This window comes from Nanorana parkeri, unplaced genomic scaffold, assembly GCF_000935625.1.
Source record: "Nanorana parkeri isolate BGI_ZX_2015 unplaced genomic scaffold, ASM93562v1 scaffold730, whole genome shotgun sequence".
Classification (NCBI taxonomy): domain Eukaryota; kingdom Metazoa; phylum Chordata; class Amphibia; order Anura; family Dicroglossidae; genus Nanorana; species Nanorana parkeri.
In genome coordinates this window covers 411965-439059 of record NW_017306998.1, presented here as the reverse complement: position 1 = coordinate 439059, position 27095 = coordinate 411965, and the positions used below count along the sequence as shown (strand labels likewise).

Here is a 27095-nt window from a genome sequence, read left to right as displayed (position 1 = left end):
TGTAGTTTTTTTTTTTTTTTTTTGCCATTTCACAGGCATATGCAATTTTAAGGTTTGATATTTACTCAGCGCAACCCCATATTTTATTTGACCAAAAATGGGTATTATACTGTGCTTGTGTGCACTAAAATTCCTTTAGTTGTATTTTTCCCTCAAAATATCAATTTGATAAACATTTGTGTAAATATGCAGAATGAAAAATTGCAACCAGCATTTGGAGGCTGTTGTCTTTGGAGCTCTATGGGCAGCTTTTCTAAGGCTGCACAGTTAACAATCAGCCTTGCTTTATAACTCATTCTGGAGGCAGGTCTATAGACTAAAGAGAAATTTCCCTTTAAGGGAAAATCTAATGTCTCTTACACCTTACCCCTTATCGGATATAAGTGACGGTTCTTCTCTGCAGTCTCAGTCCCCACATAGTATGAAACATTTCTGGATGAGTGCAGTGCATTCACCTAGGATGGATTCAGAGCTCTGCAGTTTCACCATCCTGGCTTCTACCTCTGCTTTCGTCGTCATTTCAGTAAGAGTTAGCTGTACTCCTATAAAGACGTGGCCTGACTCCTCATTTTGCTTTTACTGGTGATATGCTCTGGCCAAGTCATCACCTTCTTGTGCAATTCTATTTGTTTTAATCAAAGGCAACTTATCTGTGCAATCCAATTTCTTCTAACATACCTCCTGTCCTAGGCTGACAATGCTGCTCCACCACAGATGAAGTGTAGTAAGTGAGCACTACTGTCGCTCTAGGACAGGATGTGTGTTATTGAAAGGATCATCAGGTAGAAAAATGTGTTCGTTTACTGGCTCCAAAGCGGATACTTTGGCTTCAATGCTGTCTAAGCTGCTGACCCAGAACAGGTATAGAGATAAGGATTTCCTGGTACTCGATTATAGCATGCTTAGTCCAGGTCTGTGACTCAAAAGCTAGCCAGCATTTAAAAAAAAAAGGAATGCCAGTATAGGCATCCCCAAAAATATTATCATAACAGCCATTTTACGGGCCTTATCTGCAATCGATTGAATCTCAGGAGTTGGTTAACATGGGTATGGACTGCAAATGTCTGACAAGCAGGAGGCTGCTAGATAGATAATTTACATCTGGCAAGCAACAAAGCACAAAATGTGAAAGTCAAAACATTACTTCCAGACAAGCTTTACAGCAGCGATCTAACTGTGTACTGAAATACTGTACTGCAATCACAATATAGTTTACCTTTAATATAAATAGAATGAACCAACCTTAGATGAGACAATCCTGTTATCGCAGAATTTTGGTGCAATGTAAGAATCTGTTTCCAAAGCTGGCCTGTGTCCCACGTACACTGTGCGTGTTCCCACGCGGTTCTCTTCTCCAGGGCACTGTCAAAACACAAGAGAAATAACTGAAGTTAATGGTTCAGTTCTTGAGGTTAATGCAAAACAATACTTGAAAGATATTACATCCATTGCCAGAAGATCAATCTGCAGCTTCCCCTTCTGGTCAAGACTGCATTCCTGATTTCACTGGACACTTTGCCTCTAGTGCTGTTGTACAGAGAGACATATCCCACAATGATGGCTTATTGTAGGACTCAAGATACCGGCTTTAGGAGTTACTGGACGCATTCCATTTAGGAAATGACAGTTTTTAAATGTTTATCTCATCCTTCTATTTCAGCAAGGACAACTCAGGTCTTATCGGAAACAAATACGCTTTTCTTGGATTATATGAAAGATCTACAGGAAATAGCAAAACACACTTAACTCAACTGTGTTTAGCACTTGTTATGGAACACAAACATTAACCTGTTGTGACATTGATGTATTTGACGCAGTGGGCTCATTTACCCGGTTCCCAATTTTAGATGTTAATTCAAAATATTACACAATGGGAAACACCCCCACCAATGTCCCTACTGAAATGGATATGGAATATGAAGAACTACTATTGTATACTACCTTCTCTATAGGTTGAACTCGATGGACATGTGTCTTTTTTCAACTGTGTATTGTGAGCTGCATGGCCTCCATCTGCCTTCTACATTTGTTCTTGGTTGTTATGTGTGGCTTCTCTTCTTTAGCATAATTGTTTAGACCTAGCTATAATATGGATTAGCTGTGATGTAGCGCCATGTTATGTCTGAATGCCGCAGCAGTAACCAACTATGTAACCACAGCGCTCCTAAGCCCAAGAGCCAACACTCTAAGATGTAGGAATGAAAGCCACTCTGTACATGTGCAAGAGACAGGGCCCACAATAGAGCACAGAAATAGTGAAAGCATCATAATTATTGTTTTTTTTTTCACTGAAAAAGGTTTTATGATTCTATAGTTTGAAGTCCAATGTCAACTGGGTTAGGTGGTCAAACACAACATGTACCAAGAAAAATACTGAGATCTACTCCCCCATCAGTTATTGTATTCTAACAGCAGGGGGTGTGCCACTGTCACAATACCAAATCAGTGACTGCAGCAGAGAATTTTTGGACTGGCTCCTTTGATACAAGATGATTGAAAAATCAACTTTTGTCAAATGGAGGGGCCACACACTGGCCGAATTTCGACAAGTCAGCAGGACTTCCAAATGCTCGGCTTATATTCGGGTCAATACTTTTTCCCAGTTTTTTGTGGTAAAATTATATTCGGGACGGCTTATACTCGAGTATATACGGTACCTCATTTTCCATATTTTACAGCGCCCGCCTATCTGTGAACCGTTTACCTTTGCCATTAAAAGGTTTTGAGGCCACACAAAGCAGGGATTCTCTTCCCCCCCTCTGTGTCTGTAAAACTGACTACAGAGATACAGGCACGCGTCCTGTAACTATCAGGGAAACAGTAAGACTGACCATGCTGACCCGGATCTGCTTCCATGCTTGGCAAGGCCAGTTTAGGAAGGTTCACTACTTTAAAGCATATCATAAATTGTATTTCCACCTTTGCAGCCAAATTGGGATGACAGCTACCTTTATATGTTACCTGTTCTCATTGACACAGCATAACTTCAAAAAAAAAATTAAAAACTGCTGTTCCCATTTTTAAGTGCTTTTTACTTGTTTAAAAATCCTACCTCACTTCCCCCCTATGTAATGGTAAAGAAGGACTCCAAGGATTTTTTCAAATTAACCCTTGCAGTGGGGCTAACCCAGTGCTGCTCATTTTTGTCTAGAAACGAAAAGGAAATATACTCATCTGAACTTTGGAACCTAGACCGGTACCTGCAGCCTCTTCTCCCCTGGGTTCCGGTTGTCTAAGACCCTCTGATGTCATCATGCCCATTAAAAGTGAGGATGCCAAGGGACATACCACAGCCAGAGTAAAGGTGGAGAGAGGAGAGCGCATATTGCAGCAGGACCGATGATCAGGTGTGTATATTGTCTATATTTTCGCCCCTAAACCAAAGCGAGCGCTAAACCCTTGCAGTGCAGGGGTAGCCCCTTGCAAGGGTTAATTTCTTTGAGGGGGCTATAGGAATTTATATTTACACTAATTAACCCCTTCTGTAGTGTGCTGGCAGAATTATCAGTTGTAAACTAGATTTGAACACTGTCTGCCCCAACAAAGGGTTAAAGACTTGAAAGTATTGTATGTTAATGTGAAGAAGCTCAGTCGGAAAGTGAAAGTAGAGTCAAACTGCTCAGCGTAACCTGGATTCTGCACAAAGGCCTTCACCAAATCAACATCTAAAAAGGTAAAAAACATATATGTTTAAAAAAATCATTTTTGGTATGATGTATAAATAGGAACACAAACATATAGAGGGGCTTTCTCAAATTTGACTGCAAAAGTGGAAATGTCAATTAAAAAAATGCTAACAGATAGCTGCCGAGCCCAAATGAAGTTACATCATCCCAGTCTGGCCAATCAAGATGGCTGGGACTGAAAGCACCGGTGACAGAGCAAATGGGAGCACAGACTTTGCAGCAATGGAGGAGAGAACTTTGCAAGGAAATTTACCATAAAGCACAATTTACCATAAAGAGCATTGACATAATTCCCATCATTAAAATGAATGTACTAACAAAAAAACAAAAACATCACATTTGTCATATGGAAAACCAAGTACACCCCTATATTTACCACCACTTCAGATCCTGACCCTGCTGACCACCAGGGATATCCCTCTTATAACCTTCTCTTACTCTACCCAAAACTAAAAGAAAACAAAAAGTTTTAGCTTCATTTCTACTTAAAACCTTTGACATCAAAGGTCTGGTGTTCTTTGCTGTTGACATGTGTGGTGTCATCATGCCAAGGTCAACAAAGCTCTCTCGAAAGAAAGACATTTGTGGATGTTTGCGAGTGACAAGGAATTTAAAGAGAACTCCAAATGATTTGAACTCAATCATTCCACTATAAGGAAAATCATTTAGTGGCATTGATTTGAAAGAAATGCCAACTTGTCCGGGACTGGCCCACTAAGCAAATTCAACCCAGAAGAAGACTGTTTGCTACCAAAAGAAGTCCCCAAACAAGCCGAAAATGAATTGAGGGGTGTTCAGACAACTCTTCCAACAGCTGGAGAACAACACTTATCCATCTACAATCAGAGGGATTGAACCAATCTATCCTGCATGAGAGGTGTGTGAAGAAAGCAATCTCACAGATTGCCATTGAACATATAGGCAAAGACCAGAACAATATGCTGAAGACTGATCAACCAAAGATAGCGATAACACACTATTTCAGGAGAAGAACCTCATATCTTTGAAGCATAGAGGAGGAAATGGTATGGAATGGGGTTGCTTTGCTATTTCAGGTCCTGGGCAGGTCGCAGTCACAGAGTTCACTTTACATTCTGTATCACATCAAAGTTTACTTGAGAATAGGAGGCCATCTGTCCAAAAGTTGAAGTTTAACCAAAAATGAGTCTTTCAACTTGGCAATGATCCAAAGCACACTAGCAATTCCAGCAAGGAATGGCTCAAAAGGAAATAGAGTTATTGCCTGCCCCTTGGCAAAGCCCTGAATTGAATTCCTATTGTAATTTTAGAGGGGGGATTTTGAAATGGACAGTTCATGCAAGGAAACCAACAAACTTCTTGCAACTGAAGGTACTTAGCATAGAAAAGTGGACAAAAATGTTAATGTCAGATACTGGTGGGCAGTGATACAAATTAGAAAATGCCTACCCGAAGTAATTAAAAGGAGAATTATGAGGTGAGTGATTTCCACTCATCCTCATAGTTATAGCCGACCTGTGACAAAGAAGCGGTCACAGCGCTCACTCACTTTCCGATGATCTCCCTGCAGAGAGCGATCAGTCACCGCTCCCCACAGGGATTCCCCCCTCCCCTCTCTGATCCTCTAGCGCTGAGTGGAGGAACGGACGGGGGAGGGGGGGACACAGCTGGCTCTGTCTCTAGATAGGCAGAGCCAGCTGTCACTCACGTAGCTGTGTGGATCTCGACAGTATTGTCGGGATCTTTCCCGCCTGCAGTGCTCTCAGTATATCGTGGGCAATAGCTTGCTATATAAAGGAGCTTTGGGTCATGGAAAGAGGTTAGTATATGTCCTCCCGTCTTTCTAAAGAGAGCTATGGGGAAAAACACTTACCCGATAGTTCTCTTTTAATGCTACGGGGGGCAATACCAGCTTTGATGCCAAGGATGTACCTACTTTTTCAACAGTACACCATTACATCTATTGATATTCCTTTTGAATAAATGACTGAAAAGGCACATATATGTTGTGTTCTTATACAAATATATCACTTTTATCTGCAGGCACTGTTTGAATAAAAAGCTCTGTTGCCCCAATTTATGTGGGGTGTACCGAAAGAGACACTAAACTCAGGAGTTAAATCTTGAAAATACATTCAAGTACCTTAACTATTAACAAAAATGTATCATATTTGTGTATAACTTGGCTGTAGATCCTCAAATCATCTCTGTATTTGTGCTGACACTGTCCTTCCTTCTGGAGGGTGGCTACTTTTGTTCCCCATGGTCCCTGTGTGTCTTGTAAACTAGTCACCGCTCCAAGCTCACTCCCATGATGGACTACAATCTCAATACAAGTTAGATAACTAAATGTGAGTGTCGGGACTCGAGCCGCGGTCCGGTCCTGGCTGGGCCGTCTGATGCAGGGACACGGCACCCGGTGACAAGGCGGCCCGGCGGGGCACGCCCACCAGTGACGAGGCGGCCCGGCGGGGCACGCCCACCAGTGACGAGGCGGCCCGGCGGGGCACGCCCACCAGTGACGAGGCGGCCCGGCGGGGCACGCCCACCTATGACGAGGAGGCCCGGCAGGGCACGCCCACCTGTGACGCGACGGGCTGGTGGGACACGCCCCTGTGCGTCAGGACGCCGCCCAGTGATGTCACTAGGGCTATAAAAGGAGGCACAGCACTCCCAGTCATTGCTGAGTGCTCTTCAGCCTGTGTGCTTCAGGTCTGTTCTGTTCCCTGCTGTGTTCTGCATTATATTTGACCCCTGGCTTGTACCTGACTATTCTCTGGATCCTGCTCTTGCTCTTAGTATTTACCTGGCTTCTGACCCCGGCTTGTCCTTGACTATTCTCTGGATTCTGATTTGGCTATACTCCCCCTCTCTGGCTCCTGACCTTGGCTTGTCTCTGACCACTCGCTGGATCCTGCTGGCTACTAGTATTGTCTCCTTGGTTGTTAACCTAACTTGCCTTGTTTCCCACAGTGCTTGATTCCGCTCAGCGACACCCAGGATTTCATACCGGCGCCCGTGCTGCTCTTGCCTGTGCCCCCTGTTACACTTCAGGGTTCCACAGACGGAACCGCAAGGGAGGTCCTCCTTATCACTTCGGGCCCGCACCACGGTACGTGACAGTGAGATTGTAGTCCATCATAAGAGTGAGCTTGGAGCGATAGCTACTTTTCAACACACAGGGACCATGGGGAACAAAAGTAACAACCCTCCAGAAGGAAGGACAGTGTCAGCAAGAATTCAGAGAGGATTTGAGGATCTACAGCTGAGTGATACACAAATAAGATATCTCTATGTTAATAAGTAAGGTATCTGAATGTATTTTCAAGATTTAACTCCTGAGTTTAGTGTCACTTTTCACATTACTTTATGTAAACTACAGAGGGGGCACCTGGAACCACTTACTATGCATATATTTGCAGACTCAGTGGAATTTATCAAAACTGGAGCAGCTGCCCATGGCAACCAATAAGTATCTCTCTTCAGTTTGCTCAGGTAAGATTTGAAAATAAGAGATAGAAGTTGATTGGCTGCAGTGCAAATCTGCTCCAGATTTTGTCAGCTTCAGTTTTGATAAATTCCCCTCAATGTGTTTTTTCATACCTCAAGGATACCAGCAACTATAGTAAGTCAGATTGGTGCAGAAGATGAATGCTAGGAGGATAATATAAAACAGACGGTACCTCCCTGAAATGAGAAGGGCACCTCCCTGAAATAAGGTTTTGCAGGTTGGGATGTCTGTAATACTCAGAGCCGGTCAGCAGTTAGACTATGTCACCAGTCAATTTACATAAAAATCAATCATTCATGTGCGACTAGACAATAGGCCGGAGTATATGATCTTAATGTCAAAGATAAGGTATAAATCTATACCAAACTTATACCACCAGTTTACAGCCATATATTATAACCTCAAATCTCAGATTTAATCTATATGCACTTGTTTTTCAACTGAATTGCTTAAGAAGTATACTTAACACACATTCTACTGATGGATAAAGGATTATTCGAAAGGAAAAGTCCCTTGACCAAACAATAACAGTCTTACAGTCTAAGCAGTCTTACCCACAATGACCAAAGAGCGAATGAGGACTCATCGATGTGAAATGGCTGCATGTCACTGAGAACTGACCAAATTGTGAGCTCTTCAGGCACGCTGTCAGGGCACTCTGAGAGGCTAGCTTTCTAAAACGCAGAGCGAACAAAGGTCGCCTAAAGCATTTGTACAGAGGTAACCTTAAAACGAATGCCAGCCTAAAGCAGAACAAACACCAGACATCAGAAGTTACCACAGAATAACTCTTCGGCACAGAAAAAAAAAAAAAAAAAAAAAAAGCTTACCAGTTCCCTTTAGATCCTCTTTTCTCCCCCACATCCACTCGTAAAGTTCACCTCTTATCCTGAGTGTACGTTCTTAATGATAATTGCATTTCTAAAGCTGGCCATATACTCCGTGATTTTTCTAATTTAACCTGCCGGCTGTTGTATTCTGATAGCACGGCTGTCAGAATACCGGCACAGTGACCGCAGCAAATTGATTGCTGTCACCGTTTGGCTTACAATTTGCAGCCTAGCTCCTACGACAAAAGTCAATTAAAAATCAACTTTTGCTGGAGGGGTGCTGGCAGGGTCTCACCATTTTACTGAGAGGAGAAATAAAATGTACTGACCAGACTATATGTAAACATTATACTGTGATGGTGCAGAACATTATTAGGAATCATTTAAAGGTTATAAAGATAAACTAATGTGTCAAACAAATGTACGCTCTTGGCTGAGAAGGCAGAAACAGTTGTATGAAGTGTATTCTGAAAGAAATCATCAGTATTCGGCTCTAATTGCAGGGTTAGCACCTTGAGACACACAAGTTGGTTTAGTGATCCAGTTTAAGCACTCGGGCTCAAAAAGGTTTGACTTCACTGCCCTAGGAGTATGGCTATAAAAACATGGTGCATACGAGTTTCAGAAAACTAGCAGGTCATGGAAATAAGCTAGGACTGGCAAAGTATAAACAATTGTGGGGACCTGGCTGAAAACCAGTACAGTCCCCCAAAGCCTCTACAATTATGGGGCTATTAACTCGCTAATAAAGAAAATGAAAGGCCACAAGATTAAATAGAAGTGTATGCTGCAGGAACTAGAAAATTAACATGGGGGACTGGTAACCGAGGAAATTCTTGGGGAACTAGGGAAATAGATTAAAGGGAATATTTGAGGGGTTAACCATGAATATCTTATCTGCACTGTTACCTCAAATGTGATAGATTCACAAACTGTGATTGTAGGCCAATTTCAGAAAGTTTACTCAATTTAATTTTAATCTGTGGTTTTGCAGACAGATTTAGAACGTCTCACACACTGCTTTTTCTCAGGTCAGCAACCTTTTTGTCACATGAAACGGTCTTATGCTGCAATATATGAACCATTGAACACATTTTCATAAGCTAAGAATCAGGCCATTTACATGGATCCTCGTAACTTTAGGGTTATAGCGGGTGAAAGAAGTATTAAACACGTTCAATATATCTAAACAGGCAAACATTCGATTTTGCTTTAAAAAAATGCTTACAAATAAAAGGTGAGACTCAAACTAAGGACACATCAAACATAATATGTTGTAGTCATTTTCAAGATCAAAATGAACAAAAATACAGCTTTTTTTTTTAATATGTAAAGTGTAAGTACATCCCTACATTTACCACAACTTAAAATCCAAGAAATTACAATCCAGTGTTCCAGATTAGATAACAACCTATAGAACCTCCTTAGGGAATATGAAGGTAGAAAACCTGACACCTGGGGTCTGGTGTTCTCTTTGCTGTCGTGGATGCTGTCATCATGCAGAGATCAATAAGGCTGGGTTCACACCTAGGAGTATCGAATATGCGCGTTTGTCGCGCGTTTCGTGTAACACGTTTTTACCGCGTATCCCAATGGATACGCGGGGCAAATACGCCCCAAAGAAGCTTCTGTACTTCTTTGGGCGTAGGGCGTTTTGTAGCGCTTCAGACGGACTGAAATACGCCCAGGTGTGAACCATACCCATAGGAAACAAATGGGATTTCGGTGTTTGAGCGTTTTTCAGAGCGTTCAAACTGGCTACAAAACGCCCAGGTGTGAACCGGGCCTAAAGCTTTTTAAGACCCTCACAAAAGAAAGTTGTGGATGCCTACAAGTCTGGCAAGGGTATTAAATAGATCGCTAAATGATTTTTCAAGTCAATCATTCCACTGTACCAAAAATAATCTACAAGTGGTGTGAATTTTTAAAAAAAAACTGTTAGTTTGTCCAGGACTGACCGGTACAGCAAATTTCACCCAAGCTGGTGCTAAAAAAAAGTCTCCAAGATCCACCAAAATTTCAATGCCCCCGCAATGAAAACTATTACAACAGCTGGGATCAAAGAGCACACAGCTACACTCAGAAAGAGATTGCACCAATTCAACCTGTATGAGAGGGTTTTAAAAAAAAAAGCCTTTGCTGTCCAAAAAGAACATTAGAGCAAGATTACAATTTGCCGCAGAACATAGAGGCAAAGACCAGGCCTACTAGAACAATGTTCTGCAGACTGATCAACCAAAGATCGAGTTGTGTAGTCACTGCAACAGTAAACCCCTTACTGCAAACTGAAGACATTTCAGGAGAAGAATTCCATAACAACTGTGAAGCATTGTGGTGGAAATATGGCTTTGCTGCTTTAGGACCTGGGCAGCTCGCAAGTCATCAAGGCGACTATACATTTGGCATCATACCAAAGTGTGTTTGATGAGAATGCAAGGTCATTTGTCTAAAAGTTGAAGTTGAGCCAGAAAAGAGTCTCTGAACTGCCCTAGTCAAAGCTATGAAGGACGTTTGCATGGAGAAGTGGTCAGAACTTTCACAATGTGAGAGACAGAAAATTCCTACCAGAAGTCATTTCCTGCTACAGGGGGCAATACCATTTTTACAACTATTTATATTTTTATTGAATAAATGATTGAAAAGGCAATTTTCTTTTGTGTACTCATTCAAGGACAACACCTTTATCTGTAGGCATTGCTGAAGATCTAATGTTTGCCTCATTTGAATAAGTTGAAAAAGGTCAACAATTTCCATGGGAAGCACTTACTTTTACACACACACACACACACACACACACACACACAAATGTAAAGTGAAAACTCTAGGATAAGCAAATATTGTCTGAATACAAGAGGCATGTGTATTCTTAATTGAATCTTGGTGTGCTTTATGTATTTGTTTTTGATCTGTGCAGTAATCCGGCATTAAACTTTCCGCTTGTGCAGGATCTTCCTGTAATAAAGGCCAGGAGGCTGAGCAAGCGGTGCAGATGGAGAGCTCAGCCTCCTGTGACAGCGCTGGTAGTCTCCGCCCACACACTGCTCTGCCGATCTGTCACAGGAGGCTGAGCGGTGTGGGAGGAGAGACGCCGACCGCTCGCAGCGCTCTCCTCCCGCAGCAGAATGGATACGCCACTCTATCGGCAGAAAAAGGGCACTTTCAGCATTTAGCCAAAAGTGCCATTTACGGCCTATATATCGGTGCATCCCTAATTTATATCCTTAGTGACCATTGAGGAATATATATTTAAATTGGGTTTTTTTGTGCCCAGAGTTCAGCTTAAATTGAACACAATTATAAATTTGAAGTATACACATACACCCCATATATTATGGAACAATAAAAAGCATGGACAAGCTCATCTGTCCATTTTGCACACACACAGTTTTCATGAAATGCCCCTATCGATCAGCTTGTCAGATAATGACATACCATGACTGTATTAAAGATCCATCCTTGCAGCCTAGGAAGCAAGCCCAAAATTGTGCAGTCATCAGCCCACTTTGCCTTTACCAGACAAGAGGTTCTGCTCTTTGTATTCTATTTGTGGCAGTTCATTTCCACACACTGTAAGGAAGCGGATCCGAGGAGGGAAGGTCTGCTTACATATAACAAGTAATGGATTCATGCCGTAGACTGGTCAGTATTAAAAATGAATACGTTAAGAGACTATAAAAACTTCAATTATACAGTCAATGTAAGAGGCAGGAGAGAGCATAAAAACGACCCGCAGCTTTGAAGGGAGGAAAATGGTATGCACTTAATTGTCATGTTTCTGTTTTATGTTCAGGAAAATAGGAATTCAAATTCAAGCCTTCAAAAATAGACCCCGATTATAGTGGTGCCATATTCTGTGCTCACAATGGGGCTAATTTACTAAAAACGCAGGGCATGTTCCCTGATGGGCAATGTGGTGCACACAGAATAAAGTTCACGATGCAAGTTCCACTTCCACTGGGATATTGGGTCAGCAATATAAAATGCTGAAGGTAATAGGTCAATGTATTCGCTATACTGCTCAAATGATCAGGAAGAGGGCTTAAATGATCACGCTTGTATTTCTCTCATGACCAGTTCACTTTATTGAAAATCTCATATAAAAGAATTATGTAGGCTGACCCTCGGATTCCTACAGCCAGTCATGTCTAAACCCAATTACAAAAAATGTAATGTATTGCCTCTTACCAGTCCTTAGATATGGTGTCTGAATTCGTTTTTTCCTTTTTTTTGGGGGGGTTATTCACAAAGCTGCCGAATCCAACGTTCAGCTATTCACAACAGCTCAGTACGGCTGATTTCAGCTATACATCGGCTGCACTTCCGTCGGCCGAACACTTCTAAGCCGCAGTGCAGAAGGACTTCGACTCAGCCGATCCAACATCTGGATCGGCTGAGCCGAAGCTCCGGCACCTCACTCGCTGCCGTTCGCCCCTGTTCTCATAGGGGCCGAACAGCAGTGGGTTAACAGCATACGGCACGGCTATTCTGCTCGGTACCTCCGTGGTACCAAGCAGAATAGCAGATTGTGAAAATAGTCTAAAAAAAAGTTGAAAAAATATTTAAAAACATGTAAATTAATATTACATTTAAAAAAGTAAAAAAAAAATAATAATAATGAACAAACAAAAAAAACAATTGGGTGGAGCTAGTAGTTACAGCTGGCTTACAACCGGTCCTATTAGTTGTAGGTCACGGCCAATCAACAACTGGGCGGAGCCGGCCATGGCGTCACAGCCAGCTCCGCCCAGTTATTGTTTAATGACAGATCAGCGCCCCCAGGTCATTTGGGGATGCTGATCTGTCATTGCAACTGGGCCCGGCTGTCATTTGCGGGGCTTACGGCCAGCCCTTCGCCCCATTTTGTCTTGGCTGAGCCGCTGTACGGGCTAGGGATGACAATACAGATGTTACAGTTAAGTGCTCACTTTTGCCTAGGCACAAAAATAACAAAGCTATACTCACACGATCCGGCCAGCTGTCACAGTGCTGCCTTCTGCCTCTCTCCTCCTCCGCTGCAGCGATGGTATGGCCCTCGGCGTCCTCATGTCCTATACACAGTGTATGAAATGTGATGACTCAAGGATCCTTAGACCACTGCAGCAGAGAGATAGGCTCCAGGGACCAGTCTAAGAGCTGGCCATCTTGGAGGATCGGGGTGAATATAATTTTTATTTTTGAGTAAATAGCACTTGCAGTGTGGGAGTAGCCGGAGTTCTTCTTTAACAAGTATGCATATCAGTAATTCTGGCTTTTGTTGCTGTATGCCTGACAATAACTAAGAAAGCATTGTAGTTAGATATAGTGGGAACTAGAATTTTCAGAAAGTCAGCAATGGCTGCCCCTCATTTCTCTGATGGCCAATGTTCTTTTATGAGTAATTTAAGACCATATCACTGCGCGTTTTAGACCTAAGAAGTACCAGAGTTCCTACTCTAAAATTATGTGTGCAATTGAGCTGCAAAAAGATAGAAGATGAATTGCAAAGAAGGGTCCCACTCTCTTTCTTATCTGCTCTGCCCATAAGCACGAGTTTGAGTCTTTCCTAAGCAATAAGTCACTCTACAAAATAGCCAGACATGTGTATTGCTGCTGAATCAGATGTAATGAGGTCTGAGGTTTGTCTTCCCTTTTATCCATGGAATGAAGGCAAAAACACCACTGTACTTGTGCTGTCCATCCCCTCATATGAAGGAAAATGGTCAACTGTAAATGGGGGTCAGTTGTTGTGAGTAAAAAGCAGAAAAACCAGCATACTGCAGAAGGAACTATTATTTTATAAAAGGTTTGAGGAACGATGGGTTATTGTTAGAGGTGCACCGAAATGGAAATTTCAAAACCGAAACCAAAAGTAAAAAAGATTGTCAGGCCGATACCGCAACCAAAAATGTTTTTTAATTTTTTCAATTTTGTAATATTTTATTTTTTATAAACTTTTTAAAAAATTAAATTTTTATTTATTAATTTTTTATTAAATATTTTAATTTTTTACTTGACTTTTAGGGGCTTTGGGGAAATATTAGTGTCTAAACAGACCCCTGATATTTACCTTTTAAAATTGAAAAAGAGATTGAGGACACAGAGTCCTCTCTCTTTTTCTGTATCCCCTGTTATCAATGAACAGGAATCCTCTATACTGAGTGTCCCTATTCATTCATAACATAAGGACATGGTATGTTTACTATAACCACAATCATGAATGAACAGGAAGTGATGTAGATCACGTCCCATTCATAATTGAGGATATAGTAACCATACTCTGTCCTCAATTATCTACAAACACTCAGCGATCACTGAGTGTTTGTACCCGCTCTCCTTCCTGACAGCTGTCACAGGAGGCTGAGCGAGCGGTGCAGGAGGAGAGCTCAGCCTGCTGTGACAGCGTGGGCTGTCTCCGCCCACACACCGCTCTGTCACAGGAGGCTAAGCGGTGTGGGAGGAGAGATGCCGACCGCTCATAGCGCTCTCCTGCCGCAGCACTTGGCCGGCTGTCACACTTTCTCTCCTCCCCGCTGGGACACAGAGCAGCGCCCAGCGGCGAGGAAAGCAAGCAGAGATGCGCCGCTGTATCGGCACAAAAATGGCACTTTCGGCATTTAGCCAAAAGTGCCATTTTTGGCCCATATGTTTCAGCGGCCGATATATATCGGTGCATCCCTAATTATTGTAACTGTTAAGACATCTGCACACCAGTCTAGGATCAACAAAATTTCTTCTCACCAGACTGGACATACAGTACATCCTAATACCGTAATGTAATGGTACAGTATGACTGTGGATCAAAACAGTCATAATAATCAGTATGAGGTACTTCTTTGTCCTCTGCAAGGCCACCTTTAACGTGGACTTGTCATAAAAATTCTCAATTCACTTCAATTCAATTCACACAAGGTCATCATAACCAAGCTATATAAGCAATATATTGAGAGTAAAAAGGCATAGGAGGAAAAAATTCACTGCTTCTAAGAAGCCGAGCCTAAGATCACATGGTCTTTGGCTACTACGAGCATTATGAACACAACAAGGTCTACAGTTTTCACATAACCCCTATATGAGAAACATGGTATGATAAGACTAGCAAGGCCACATCCATATACAAAAATAATAACTATACAAAAATCAAGGTTTTTATAACGTCAACACTACTTGAAATATCCGCTATATGCCAACCTCTTTTATATTGTCGTAGACAGAATTGCATTTGATACCGCACTTATCCTAGAAGAAAAAGGTTCAATTGCACCCATATAGCATAATGCTACAGAAACTGACGTGGACACAAGAGAATCTGTATAGCAGTTTCTACTTATTAGGATAAGCAACTGATATTTATTGACATAATCAATAATAATGTATTCTGGGCGTTTCTAAGTGTTAACTACTCATTCAAATATGTATGAGATATATTGTGAAATCAACATCATGTGAAAATTGTTTTAAAACTAAAGCCATGTGTCCTTGGCACCATATAATTAATATCGGCAAGATGTAGCCTAAACACAACCACAAGTTCCCAAACCAAGGATACAAAGAGAAAAAATACACAAGTTAGACTGAAGTGCGTGAAAAGTTGATATAAGTTAAAGTGGTGCTCTATCGGAGTGCTCTGGGTATCCATAAAATTTTTGTCAACTCCTCCTTTTTGATGATATCATCACTCCTGACAAAGTCTCTTAGATCGTCCCAAAGTATTTCCGGGTAGGGAGATTCAGAGCGTCTCCCAACTGGCCGGGGAACCTCCAAATATCCAGAAGAAATAATACCCAGGAGCCTTTTGTACCAGAACTGCTCTGATAATGAGATTAGCCAATGTTCCCATCTGTGTCACACTCCATAAAAGCAAAAAGTAAACTGTGATAAGCAATGTACAGGCAGTCCCCGAGTTACATACATCCGACTTACATACGACTCCTACTTACAAATGGAGGCTATTACTGTACAGCACAGGGTAGTTGTAATGTTACAGTGCTGACGAGGAGTGCCCGCCTTTTTGGGTATGTACATTACAGGAAGTTGGCTCTTGTTAGACGTGAAGACGAGGGGTGCCCGCCTCTTCTTCCCGGTCATGGTGAGGTTTTTACTGCTGTCTGTATCCTCATTAGAAAGATTTAATCTCACTTCCTGTTCTTGAGACAAGAAGTGAAAGGAAATCTACCCCTAGGACAGGAAATTCACTCCTATAAGACTGATCATGGGAAAAAAGTGTCTCCACTGAAAGCTTCATCACCAATCCATGTTTCCACGACATACCAACATTTTCAAAATCCGGTTGTCACAGGGACAGAAAGTGAAGTGAAATCTTCTGAACAGGGGCACACACAGCAAAACAAACTTTACAGGGGGTAAACCCATCCCTGTGCTATCCAAAACAAACAAAACATTTTTTTGGCTGGAGTTGCACTTAAAAAATTTACCTGTTCCAACATACATATAAATTCAACTTAAAGGAGAACTATGAGGTGAGTGCTTTTCACTCACCTCATAGTTCTAGCCGACCTGTGACAATGAGACTGTCACATGTCGGCTCAGTAGATCGGGAGGTGAGCGAACTCATACCGGGTTCGCTCACCTCTCGATCCTGTCACGGCTCTCTGTGACAGGGAGGGGCTGGATTCCCCTCTCCCCGCTCCGATCTGCCAGCGCTGACTAGCGGAACGGACGGGGGAGGGGGCGGGTACAGCTGGCTCTGCCTCTAGATAGGCAGAGCCAGCTGTCACTCACGCAGCTGGGCGGATCCCGTCATCTAAGTCGTGATCCGCTCCGGCGTCTCAGTATACCGCGAGCTGTAGGTCGCGGTATACTGAGCTTAGGGTAACGGGAGGACGCTAGTTTGTTTCCTCCCGTTACCCTAAGGAGAACTATGGGGAAAAACACTGACCCCATAGTTCTCCTTTCAGAACAAACCTACAGTGCCTATCTTGTTCCTAACCCGGGGACTGCCTCTACAGGTGTTGCGAGTGTAAACAGAGGTGTGCACTGTACAGAATTCATGGGCTGCTGCTTTAGTCATCTTTATACAGCTTGGGGTGTAAAAGTAACACACATTTAACGAAGTACAGAATGGCAGGGTGACTGAACTTCTGATCCAATCTCTGGAGTGTCAGCGATTTATCAGAGATGAATGGATGAGTAGGTAACTTACCTTACTCATCCATTCATCCCTAATAACTCGCTGACACTCCGGAGATCGGATCAGAAGTGGCGGCACCCTGCCACACCTCCCTGAAATCCTTGGTCCAAGACTCAACAAACTCACCCAGATGTGAGTACAACCTTCTTTCTTCCCAACACCCAATCATCACTCCACGCCAGGTTGTTGGCACTTCTTCACCCCTCCCTTTTGTTACCATTAGACTGGACTTTCATTTTCAACTTTCACATTTAACGAAGCACAAGTATCAAACTGAATGCACGTTGTGGAGACATCCCTTCCAAAATGAATGGGCTGCAACACACCTCAATGCATGAAAAACAGTGTGGATGGACAAATCTCCCAATGCGGCTATCGTATTTAGACAGGTGGCGCCTGCCACTGCCAGAATAGATGAATACTGGCTGCAGTCACTGTTCAGCCGCACGTACATGAAGACACACGTTTTGATCGGCAGCTCATAAACCATTGTGGGCAATTGAAGAATGCGCGTATAAACACTTTTAACTGTTCAAATAAGCTCCTGTATCTTTTCGGGCGTTTTTCTGATGGCGTCTTTCTGCTCAGGTGTGAACCAGGGCCATTGAAAATCATGGGATTTCTTGTGTTGGGCAGTTAAAAGATTTAGTAATCATCTCTTTTTTTGGGCCACCCATTATTAGTATTTCGGCCAATTCCTGTGAATCATCTGAAATTCTAACAGTGTACTGCCAGCTTAACTATTCTTTTTCATGCTCGTGAAAATTGCATTTTGCCCGGAGTTACGCTTTTATCATTTGCTACGTCTTCAAAAAAAGAGTACCTTATTTTCTCAACAAAAGTCATATCCTAACAGTTTTCTGAGAAGGTCAACATTTCAATAAGAAAGGAAAAATGTGCTATTTAGGTCACAGAGACAGATTACCACAAACAGTGTTAAAAACAAAAGGCAGTGAGTGGGATAATGATCACATTCAGTAATTAACACAGCGCAGAATTTGCAGCACAATGCTTTGTCATCTGGTTGTAATCAGCCTGATGGTGATTTAGTAAATGCAGCATCTCGTACCAACTGTGTAATTTCAAGTAATTTCTGCAGTCAACAGAAGTCTCTCTGTGTATAGGTTTGTATAGGCTTGTAACCTGAAACAGCACTACAGGAAGAGGCCCTGAGCTGAAAAGGGATGTGCTCCCCAAGCATGAGAAGACATGAGGATTTAAAAAGAAGAGCAGTAAGGCACACATTACAGTATTTGTGTATGTTAAAAAATCTGGAGGGTTTAATGTCACTTTAACCCCATAGTTCTCCTTTAAAGACTATATATATATATATATATTACAGTGCAGTACTCCAGGCAAGTCTGTGAGTGCACATACAAGTCTAGTATATATCAGATCTGCAGGCACTGAAGACCACTCACCGCCACCTCTACCCGTTTAGAGGTGCACACTACATTATTGTAACAACCACAAGATGGGCAGTTTAGTAGACAAGGTTTCGTCTAGATTCACACCTAGACGAGATGGCGAGCTGTTTTCGATCACCGTGCGGTTTTCAATGCATAGAAATGTCCATGGGACCCAAACCGCGCGACAATCGCCCGAAAATCGCTCCTGCACCTTTTCGTGTGACAGACGATTTCGTCCGTACAACAAACAGCAAAAGGTGTGAATCTATGTTTTGTGCGATATCGCGTGACCCAATCCGCGCGATAATCGCCTAGGTGTGAACCTAGCCTTAGTGACTTCTCATCTCTTAGCTCATTCACACGTATATTTAGGCAGCTGTCACCCGTTCAAATTAACGATCGCGTGACAGCGGCTGCATTTCAAAATCGGCAGAATGCATTGATCTTGAGTCCAGGCATAACTGCATGTAATCATAATATATCATATCACATATGATTGCATGCGGTGTGCCAGCATTCTGACAATTTCAAATGCAGCCGATAACACCTGATCATTAACATGAACAGGGGACAGCTGCTGCTTGTAAACGCCAATTAGGGATGCGCAAGTTCCTGCCGCAGGAATCCCTAATCACACCTAAAGTATCAGTGTGATTGAGAAGGAAATTGGAATCACGAGCACACCACTATATTTAGACAGGCAAGGGCCAAAGCAAAAGTTATTAGATAATAATAAGACATTGAAAGAAGCACTGGCCTTAATCATGTAAAATATCTTAACGTCACATACAGATGTGGGATAATCCAGAAATGTGTATAGGAAACTGACAAACTAAGAGCACAAATAAGGCACACGGAGGCTAATCACACACAGGACCTGACATTAGTTTCCCCTCTGTTTTGAAAACACGGGGGGGGGAGGGTTTCAGTCGATTGGCACAGTGGCTATTTTGACAAATAGTGACGTTGTCTCAAAAGCAGAAGCATTTCCTGAAAGAGGTCTTTAGACTTCCCTGTCAGTAGAAATGTTAAGAGTAACGAAATAATATTGCCTCTAAAATACAATGCCAAATGCATTTCATTTATTTAGACATCTTAAAAGTTTCTTTTTTTTTTACCAAGTCCTAATCTTGTTTATAGCTGATGAGGAATGGAGAGAAATTTGTACTATACTGCAGGTAAATGATATCGGAAGTTTAGTAGTAAGAGCTAGAACACTAATGGGAATTATGCATAATGTATTTGTCTTGAACTGACTCATACAAATTTGACAATCACTGCAAATCAAATACTTGATCCTCAGAACTTGAGACAGGAAACATTATGGCTCTGCACCACAATGGAAATACAATACTTCTTTTTATTTATTCCTTTTACCAGGTGCATTATTTAACAAATATGATTTCCTGTCTGGGCTAAAAGTTGCTGCAAAGCAATGCAGCATCATAGTTGTATGTCTAGCTATGTGCCATAAGAAACAAATCTTGAGATCAGCTTGGTTCTGTACATGTATGGTTGGGTTAAAATACAAAGTTCCACTGCTGGTACCACACTGTAGGAATAATAAAAAATCATGGCTTTAAGTCCAAGAGAAGTTAAAGACAGGGACGTCTGCTTTGCTACACGCAGGGGTCTCCAGCATAGGTCCACCTTAAAGTGGACCTTTACCCCCTTTCACTAAAAATCACACCAGCATGCAGCTCTACATGCTGATTTAAAATCATATTGCACTCATTAGTTAAACAAACGTGTTATTCATTTACTTACAAATAGAGTTCATCTACTTCCTGGTCCAGGTTTGGCACAAGTTATGTAATGTGCCAAAGCATTGCATCCTGGCAAGGTTACATCAGCAGAGCAGTGCTGGAAAAACGTCATCTGTAATCTCATGAGATCTCAGGGAGAGGCATTTTCCTCCACTGAGATGAAGTCCTAGGCACATGTGCCAGAGTTCCAGGAAGTAAAGGAAGATCTAGCAATCTGCCCTTTGTAAACAGAAGACTGAGAAGGAAAAGAGAAATAAGGAATGCAAAGAATAGAAAGCCAGCAAGTATCTAGAAGTATGTGTTTGTAGATTGCCATTACTAAACATTTCTAAAGGTGTTCTTGCTGTTATTTTAAAGATATGGGTAAAGTGAAAAGGAAGCCTATAACGATATAGCAAGTTAAGAGCAAATTAAAAGCTCATGAATTGCATATCTGCTCTGTGCCAGTAATTTAAACAGTATTACGTGAGGGACACACTAACAGTAAACTATTTATCTCAGTTCTGGTCTTCTTTCAAAAATCTTGTCATTAGCATTTGCTTTATTTTATTATTGGTATTTATATTGCGCTGACAACATTCAGGGATAACCTATTTCCAGGTAACCCAATGTGTAAAGTTTAGAGCTGCAGCTAACGATTATTTTCAAAATCGATTAGTTAGCCGATTATTAAGTTCGATTAATCGGTTAATCGGATAAAAAATAAAATACATTTTAAAAAATGGCTCCAGTGATGGGACTTCTAGTTTGTATTGAGATTGTGTGGCGATCGTGGATTTGGACGGGCGGTGAGCGTGAGGCGCGGAGGAGGTGCGGGAGCGTGGATGCGGGCAGGTCTGGCAGCGGCGAGCGTGAGGTGGGGGAGGAGGTGTGGCACGCAGGGTGTGTTAAGCCGTGAACAGGGCCAACCAATCAGGAGCCGATTAATCGATTGAAAAAGTTGACAACTTTTTCAATAATAGATTATAATCGATTATGTCGATTAGTTGTTGCAGCCCTAGTGAAGTTCCACATCTGCAGTCAAATTTCAGAAAACCCCTCTATATGTTTGATCTGTTTTTCTATTCAAACACCATGCCTAGGTTCACATATCGGCGATTCCGGGACACACGCGACTGCACACAGTGACTGCCGCGCGCCCCCACTGATTTCAATGGCGTAAGGTTTTTCTGTACTCGCCGATACCGAGTACCGGTGCCTTGTGTCCCGATTATCAGGAAGTTGGGCGGCGGATCATGAACCGTCGCCCGGCTTCTTGATTGCCTGTGAAGCCGATGTTCTAGTGAAAGAACACCGGCTTCATGGGCTGTCTGGCTTCCTTCATGAGTACTTGCCCAAATACTCGGTATCAGCACCGATACTAGTATCGGGATCGATGCATCCCTAGTAGTTACAGAGACCTGGTAAAAAAAACTTAAAAAAAAAAAAAAAAGTAAGATTACAGAAAAAAATCAAGTATTTTAAATGCTTATCTTGTTCAGAAACATTTTGTTTACCAACCTATAATGCTGCCAACAAATTAGACTAAACTACAGTCAATTCTCTAGCACAGCCCCCTACCCTCCTTGTACATCATGCTGGTTTAGCTAATCGGCCCATGACAACCCTACATAACCTTTTATGTAGCTGCTGGGGGATAGAGTGAAGGGGACAGGGTCTCTTTAAGATCTCCCCATCCTTCCAGAAATTCTACTTCAGTGATTCTCCCAAAAACATTTTCTTCAACAGATTCGAGTTGTCTTCTGTACATGAGGTTTATCAAATACTGAATAACAGCATCCAATGTGTTTTGGAATGCTGCAATTACTACATAGAAAGTCAGAGTTATTCACTCTCTGACATCCTGAGTTCCAAGGGAAGAGATTTTAAATGATAATGTGTGATGTAATTACTTCTCCATTTAGACAGTGAATAAGTACAGACTTTTATTTTTCAAGGGAAAATGATAGGTTGTATAATATAGTAAGTCATAGAACATAGAGTTTCTAGACCCCCAACAGCTGGGGGGGTAACATTTGGCTACCCTCGTCACTAGGACAAAATGAAAATCCAAAATGTTGGTTTGTCGATGGCAGGAGTGAAGAGGAAAAATCTTCCCATGGGGACTCCTGTACTGGCGATGGCTGTCATAGGTTATGAGAATTTTGTCTATAATGTGCCAAAGGCTTCATCACCTTGCCTTGGCCCAGTTGTCTGTCCTGACCCCCCAACCCCTAAGGTCACCAGAGCCCTCTCCTGCCACTTGGTGTTATTTGCACAAAGCAACAGACACTGAATGCTATGTTCGGGAACGGAATGTTATTAAAAAATGCATTTAAAGTAGTATTAAGGTCTGGGCGTTTTTTACCTTAATGCATTCTCCGCATTAGGGTAAAACTGCCCAGCACCTTTTTTTCTACCCCAGTCCCCCCCAGACTTACCAATCAGCTGCGCACATCCCCGCCGCCGGTCCGAAAGCGATCCTCCATTCCCCGAACTTCCTGGTTGCGGGGGGGGGAGGATACTGATGGCAGAGGAGCCGTCAATCAAAGAGGGAAGGGGCGTGGCCGGCCACAGGGCTGTGTGCGTCTATGGACGCACACAGCCGCTGTGGGCACGAGCGCGCATGGGTGCCTACATTAGAACGATGGTGGCACCCGTGCAGGGGGCGGGGGGGAAGAGCATGGTGGGGACCCACTAGAAAACAAGGAGTGAAGAACTTAAAGAAAAAAAGCAACAGCCTCCAGCAAAGGAAGGTCTCCTTAAAGGAGACATTACAAAAAAAATGTGGCTTTAATATCACTTTAAGCTTTGCGTCTGCACAATGCAAACCCTAAACTAGAAAGAATACCTTAAAAAATCCTCACAAATACATAAAAATTAAGGGCGTTTAATGTTCCAATTGGTCAGTTTTATTACCATGAAAAAGAGGATACAGTAATTGTTTTAGGTCGGTGTAAGATCCAATACTATGTTACAAGGATAAATGTAAGTTATCTATGAATGGAAAATACTCAAGCGTCAGCATAGAGCTCTTTTTACTACCAGCAATGTAATTTAACTTTTTATAACTTTCTTTTATTGAGCATAATAATTTAGTGTCTGTCCTTTTCTTAGCAGTAGAAAGGGACAGGGAATACTCCAGTTCTAGCATGGCTCCTATGCCTAGCAGGGTCCACTTTTGTGTGCACGCCTGGGTGCAATACATATTATATCTTTGTTGCACTCCTTACCAAAAAGTCCCTTGTAGTGGGGGGTGCTCGCAGTGACAGCGGAGAGCCGCAAATATCTGCAAATTGTAGAATTGTTACTAGCACACAAGTGCTTTCGGGACCACACAGGGTCCCTTCATCAGGCTTTAGCATTCACCTATAACAGCTAAATCCAGAAATAGCTGCACTCCAAGGGTCTTCACCAAAGTAAAAGTCTTTATTTATGGAACAAATACATACTGTAATGTTCCCTCCTGTGAATGCTAAAACTTTAACGCGTTTCACCATTTCGGCTTGCTCTATGAGCAAGCCAAAATGGTGAACTATGTTAGAGATTGTTTTGTGGCTGATCCTGGTACAAACCTAGCTATCATAGCTGGTGCCAGGTACCATACTGAAACAAGTTAATTTTCCTGTGCAAAGATGCTCTGACAGCAAGAATGATCTCCTCCAGCCTCTTGCTGTTTACATACTCAAACATAGGTTTCCTGACAGTGACAAAAGGTAGATCATCTCCCACTCTGGCTTTAAGCGATCCCTTAAGACTCATCTCTTCAAGGAAGACTATCCCACCTCAAACTAACCACTCAACTATCACATTCTTAAAAAATTCATCCCCACAAGCTTCCTCCTCATGTATCACTTCCCCCTCCCCTTTTAGATTGTAAGCCCCCAGGGGTAGGGCCCTCCGTACCATCTTGTCTTGAATTGTATTGTGATTGTAATGTCTTCCTTATATTGTAAAGCGCTGTGCAAAACTGTTGGCGCTATATAAATCCTGTATAATAATAATAATAATAATAATAATAAAAAAAAATCATGCCTATGCAATATATGCAGGCACGATAGCTTGTAGTCTCTATCTGGGGCACCTTCATGGTCACAAATTATTTTAATGAAAGCAGTAAAAAAAATGCTTTATAAAATGACAAGTTCAATCTTACATGATATTTTGGCGATTGGGTTTAGATTTACTTTAACCTCCCTGGCGGTATTCCCGAGTCTGGCTCGGGGTTAATTTTCAGTACCAAGAGCAGTAACCCCAAGCCAGATTTGGGAATGCACAGAAAAGTGTCACTTACCCTGTGAGCCCGCGGTGTCCTCTGCTGTACGCGGCTGGCCGATGCCAGCATCTGACTTTTAGTTTCGTTTTCGGGCGTCACAGCCGGCGGGCAATTGAAAAAAGTGTTCTACTGGACTCTTGTTTGGACAGATTTAGGCGAGTTATTCCTAAAATTTACTAAGAATTACAGGCCTACAATATAAAACAACAAATTTCCATGAAAAACAATGTACCGCTTTAGGATGCTAAAATCCTGAATAATCATACCGCCAGGGAGGTTAATAGTACATTTTAAAGTTTGTGGTTTTTGATGAATAAATAAAGGAAGTAGGTAAAAATTAAAAATTAAAAAATGCCCATATCACAAGCCAAGCTATAAACCTGTACAGGTTAGTGTATGCTTACCAAATATTTTTTCCTTGCAAGATTCTAAATGCTGAATAAAACTCTCTAATTAAATCAGCGATTTTTAATACACGTGTCATACTTTGCTATTTAGTGCAAAGCAAAAGGGAGTCCAATTTTTGACACTTAGGTAAAAGTTGAGTCATGGAGGCTATAACCAGAGGGCAGAGATTATGTTGTTATCAGAAGGGAGCAGAATAGTAGAGGAAAAGCACAGCATGTAATATATACATATACTCATTCTATGTATTCGTTACCTGTAACTGAGAAATTGAATCATACTGTAATAAATGTTAAACACGATAGATTTGTTCTGTTCTGCGTTCTACATAGAACTTTCACTTCGCAGAATAAAAAGCATTCAGTTTATGGCTGCCATAAATGTTACCAAGGTGTGTACCAAGTAAATATGCAAGTAGCACGAGTTCAAATAGTAAGCACAGCCCGACATTCAGACAATTACTTTTTATCACTCAGAACACTATCAGTCTTACCTAGAAACTCCCTATTCTGGAATCTTCCAGAACAGCACCTGAAGAGAAAGCTCCACACACACCACACAGGAAATACTCCACCCATACACACCACTACAAACCCAGAAAAAATACTAAACAGACCCAAAAAATTCTTTAAAAAAAAAGGTAGGAAACAAAACTTTCTTAGAAGGTCCGAAAAAAAAAATGGAAAACAAATACAAGGAGAACTTCAGACCCAATGTCTGGTCCTACCCTTTAAAAAGGTATCTAATGTCAACAATGGATGAGCTTTGGGCTCGGATTTAACATAAGTTAGACCGGAATCCAGCCTGTTCGCAGTTGGATGAATAGGTGATCACAATGGCCATATTTACAAAGCGGCAGGTCATCATGTCGGTGACTTAAAAATGCTGTGTTGCAGATCATCTTGACTGACGTGGATATACTATACATCACTAGTGTGATTGGGCACTGGATTTACATTGGGGGACATAGGTTATTTATTAAAAGGATTTTTCAATGTTGCTGGTGTTTTTACTATTTTTTTTGTGTGTGTGAATGAGTAATAACAAGGGATACTATGTAGCCTGTACTCACTCACTTGGGGGCAGATTTCTGGGGGGCCCCTTATTCTAAAAGGGGCTTCCAGATTCAAATAAGTCCCCCACCTCCACAGACCTTAACATCCCTTTTAGGGGACTTGGTGTCTTGCAAGTTGCACTATTTTCTCTCTCTTAACAGCCAGCAAAACATAAAATAAAACAGTCTAGGGTCCTCCTCTCCTTCCGCCTGATTTATACCAGGCCACATGCTTGCAACATTGGGACAGTACCTTACAAGGGGCAAAGCCTTCTCCCGTTTGCAAATCATCTTCATGTAAACCCACTTTGTCCAATGTTGTGGATCTATTTCACAATGACCAACTAACACAACGACTTGCCAATGTTCGCTTCTTGCGTTGCAAATGGCAGATCACAGTATATACACAAAGGGGCTGGTTAAGTTGAGGGACATCATTCACCAAATATGGTCATGACCATATTTGGTCAATGACATCATGGCGCATTCCAGACACATTTGTTTACAAATGGAAACCAGCTGGGAATCTGTCCTTTGGCCGCAGTAACACCACCAGGATTAAATGATCCCCAGCGGCTGTTTGTATAACATTTTTTAAAACTCACTTTTAAAAAGGAGTACACTGTCCAGCAATGCTACTTTATGTGCAGGTTTAACATATCCTCAAAGAATGTTATTTAAGGGACGTATATATGGGAGGTATGTTTTACGCTGCACTAAAAGACCCTCTCCTTGCAGAGCAATCTTTTGCATTGGTACATTTCCCCCATGGTAGGGCGCTGGGCCTATGCCGTTCTTTTAAAAGGAGAACTATGAGGTGAGTGCTTTTCAGTTCAGTTCTAGCCGACCTGTGACAATGAGACTGTCACAGGTCGGCTCAGTAAATCGGGAGGTGAGCGAACACATACCGGGTTCGCTCGCCTCTCGATCCTGTCACGGCTCTCTGCCGTGACAGGGGGAGGGGCTGGATTCCCCTCTCCCCACTCCGCTCTGCCAGTGCTGACTGGCGGAACGGCCGGGGGAGGGGGCGGGTACAGCTGGCTCTGTCTCTAGATAGGCAGAGCCAGCTGTCA

The 27095-nt window shown here is 42.1% G+C and overlaps 1 protein-coding gene across 2 annotated transcripts in view; it reads right to left on the bottom strand.

Moving 5' to 3' along the window:
• The window catches only part of ATP11C (ATPase phospholipid transporting 11C), a 134500-nt gene that overhangs the window by 88015 nt on the left and 19390 nt on the right, over positions 1-27095 (bottom strand). For both annotated transcript variants that reach the window (XM_018564154.1, XM_018564153.1), the window contains exon 2: positions 1243-1362. In XM_018564154.1, the coding sequence (XP_018419656.1) occupies positions 1243-1362 (120 nt within the window). The remainder of the gene's footprint in view (positions 1-1242; positions 1363-27095) is intronic.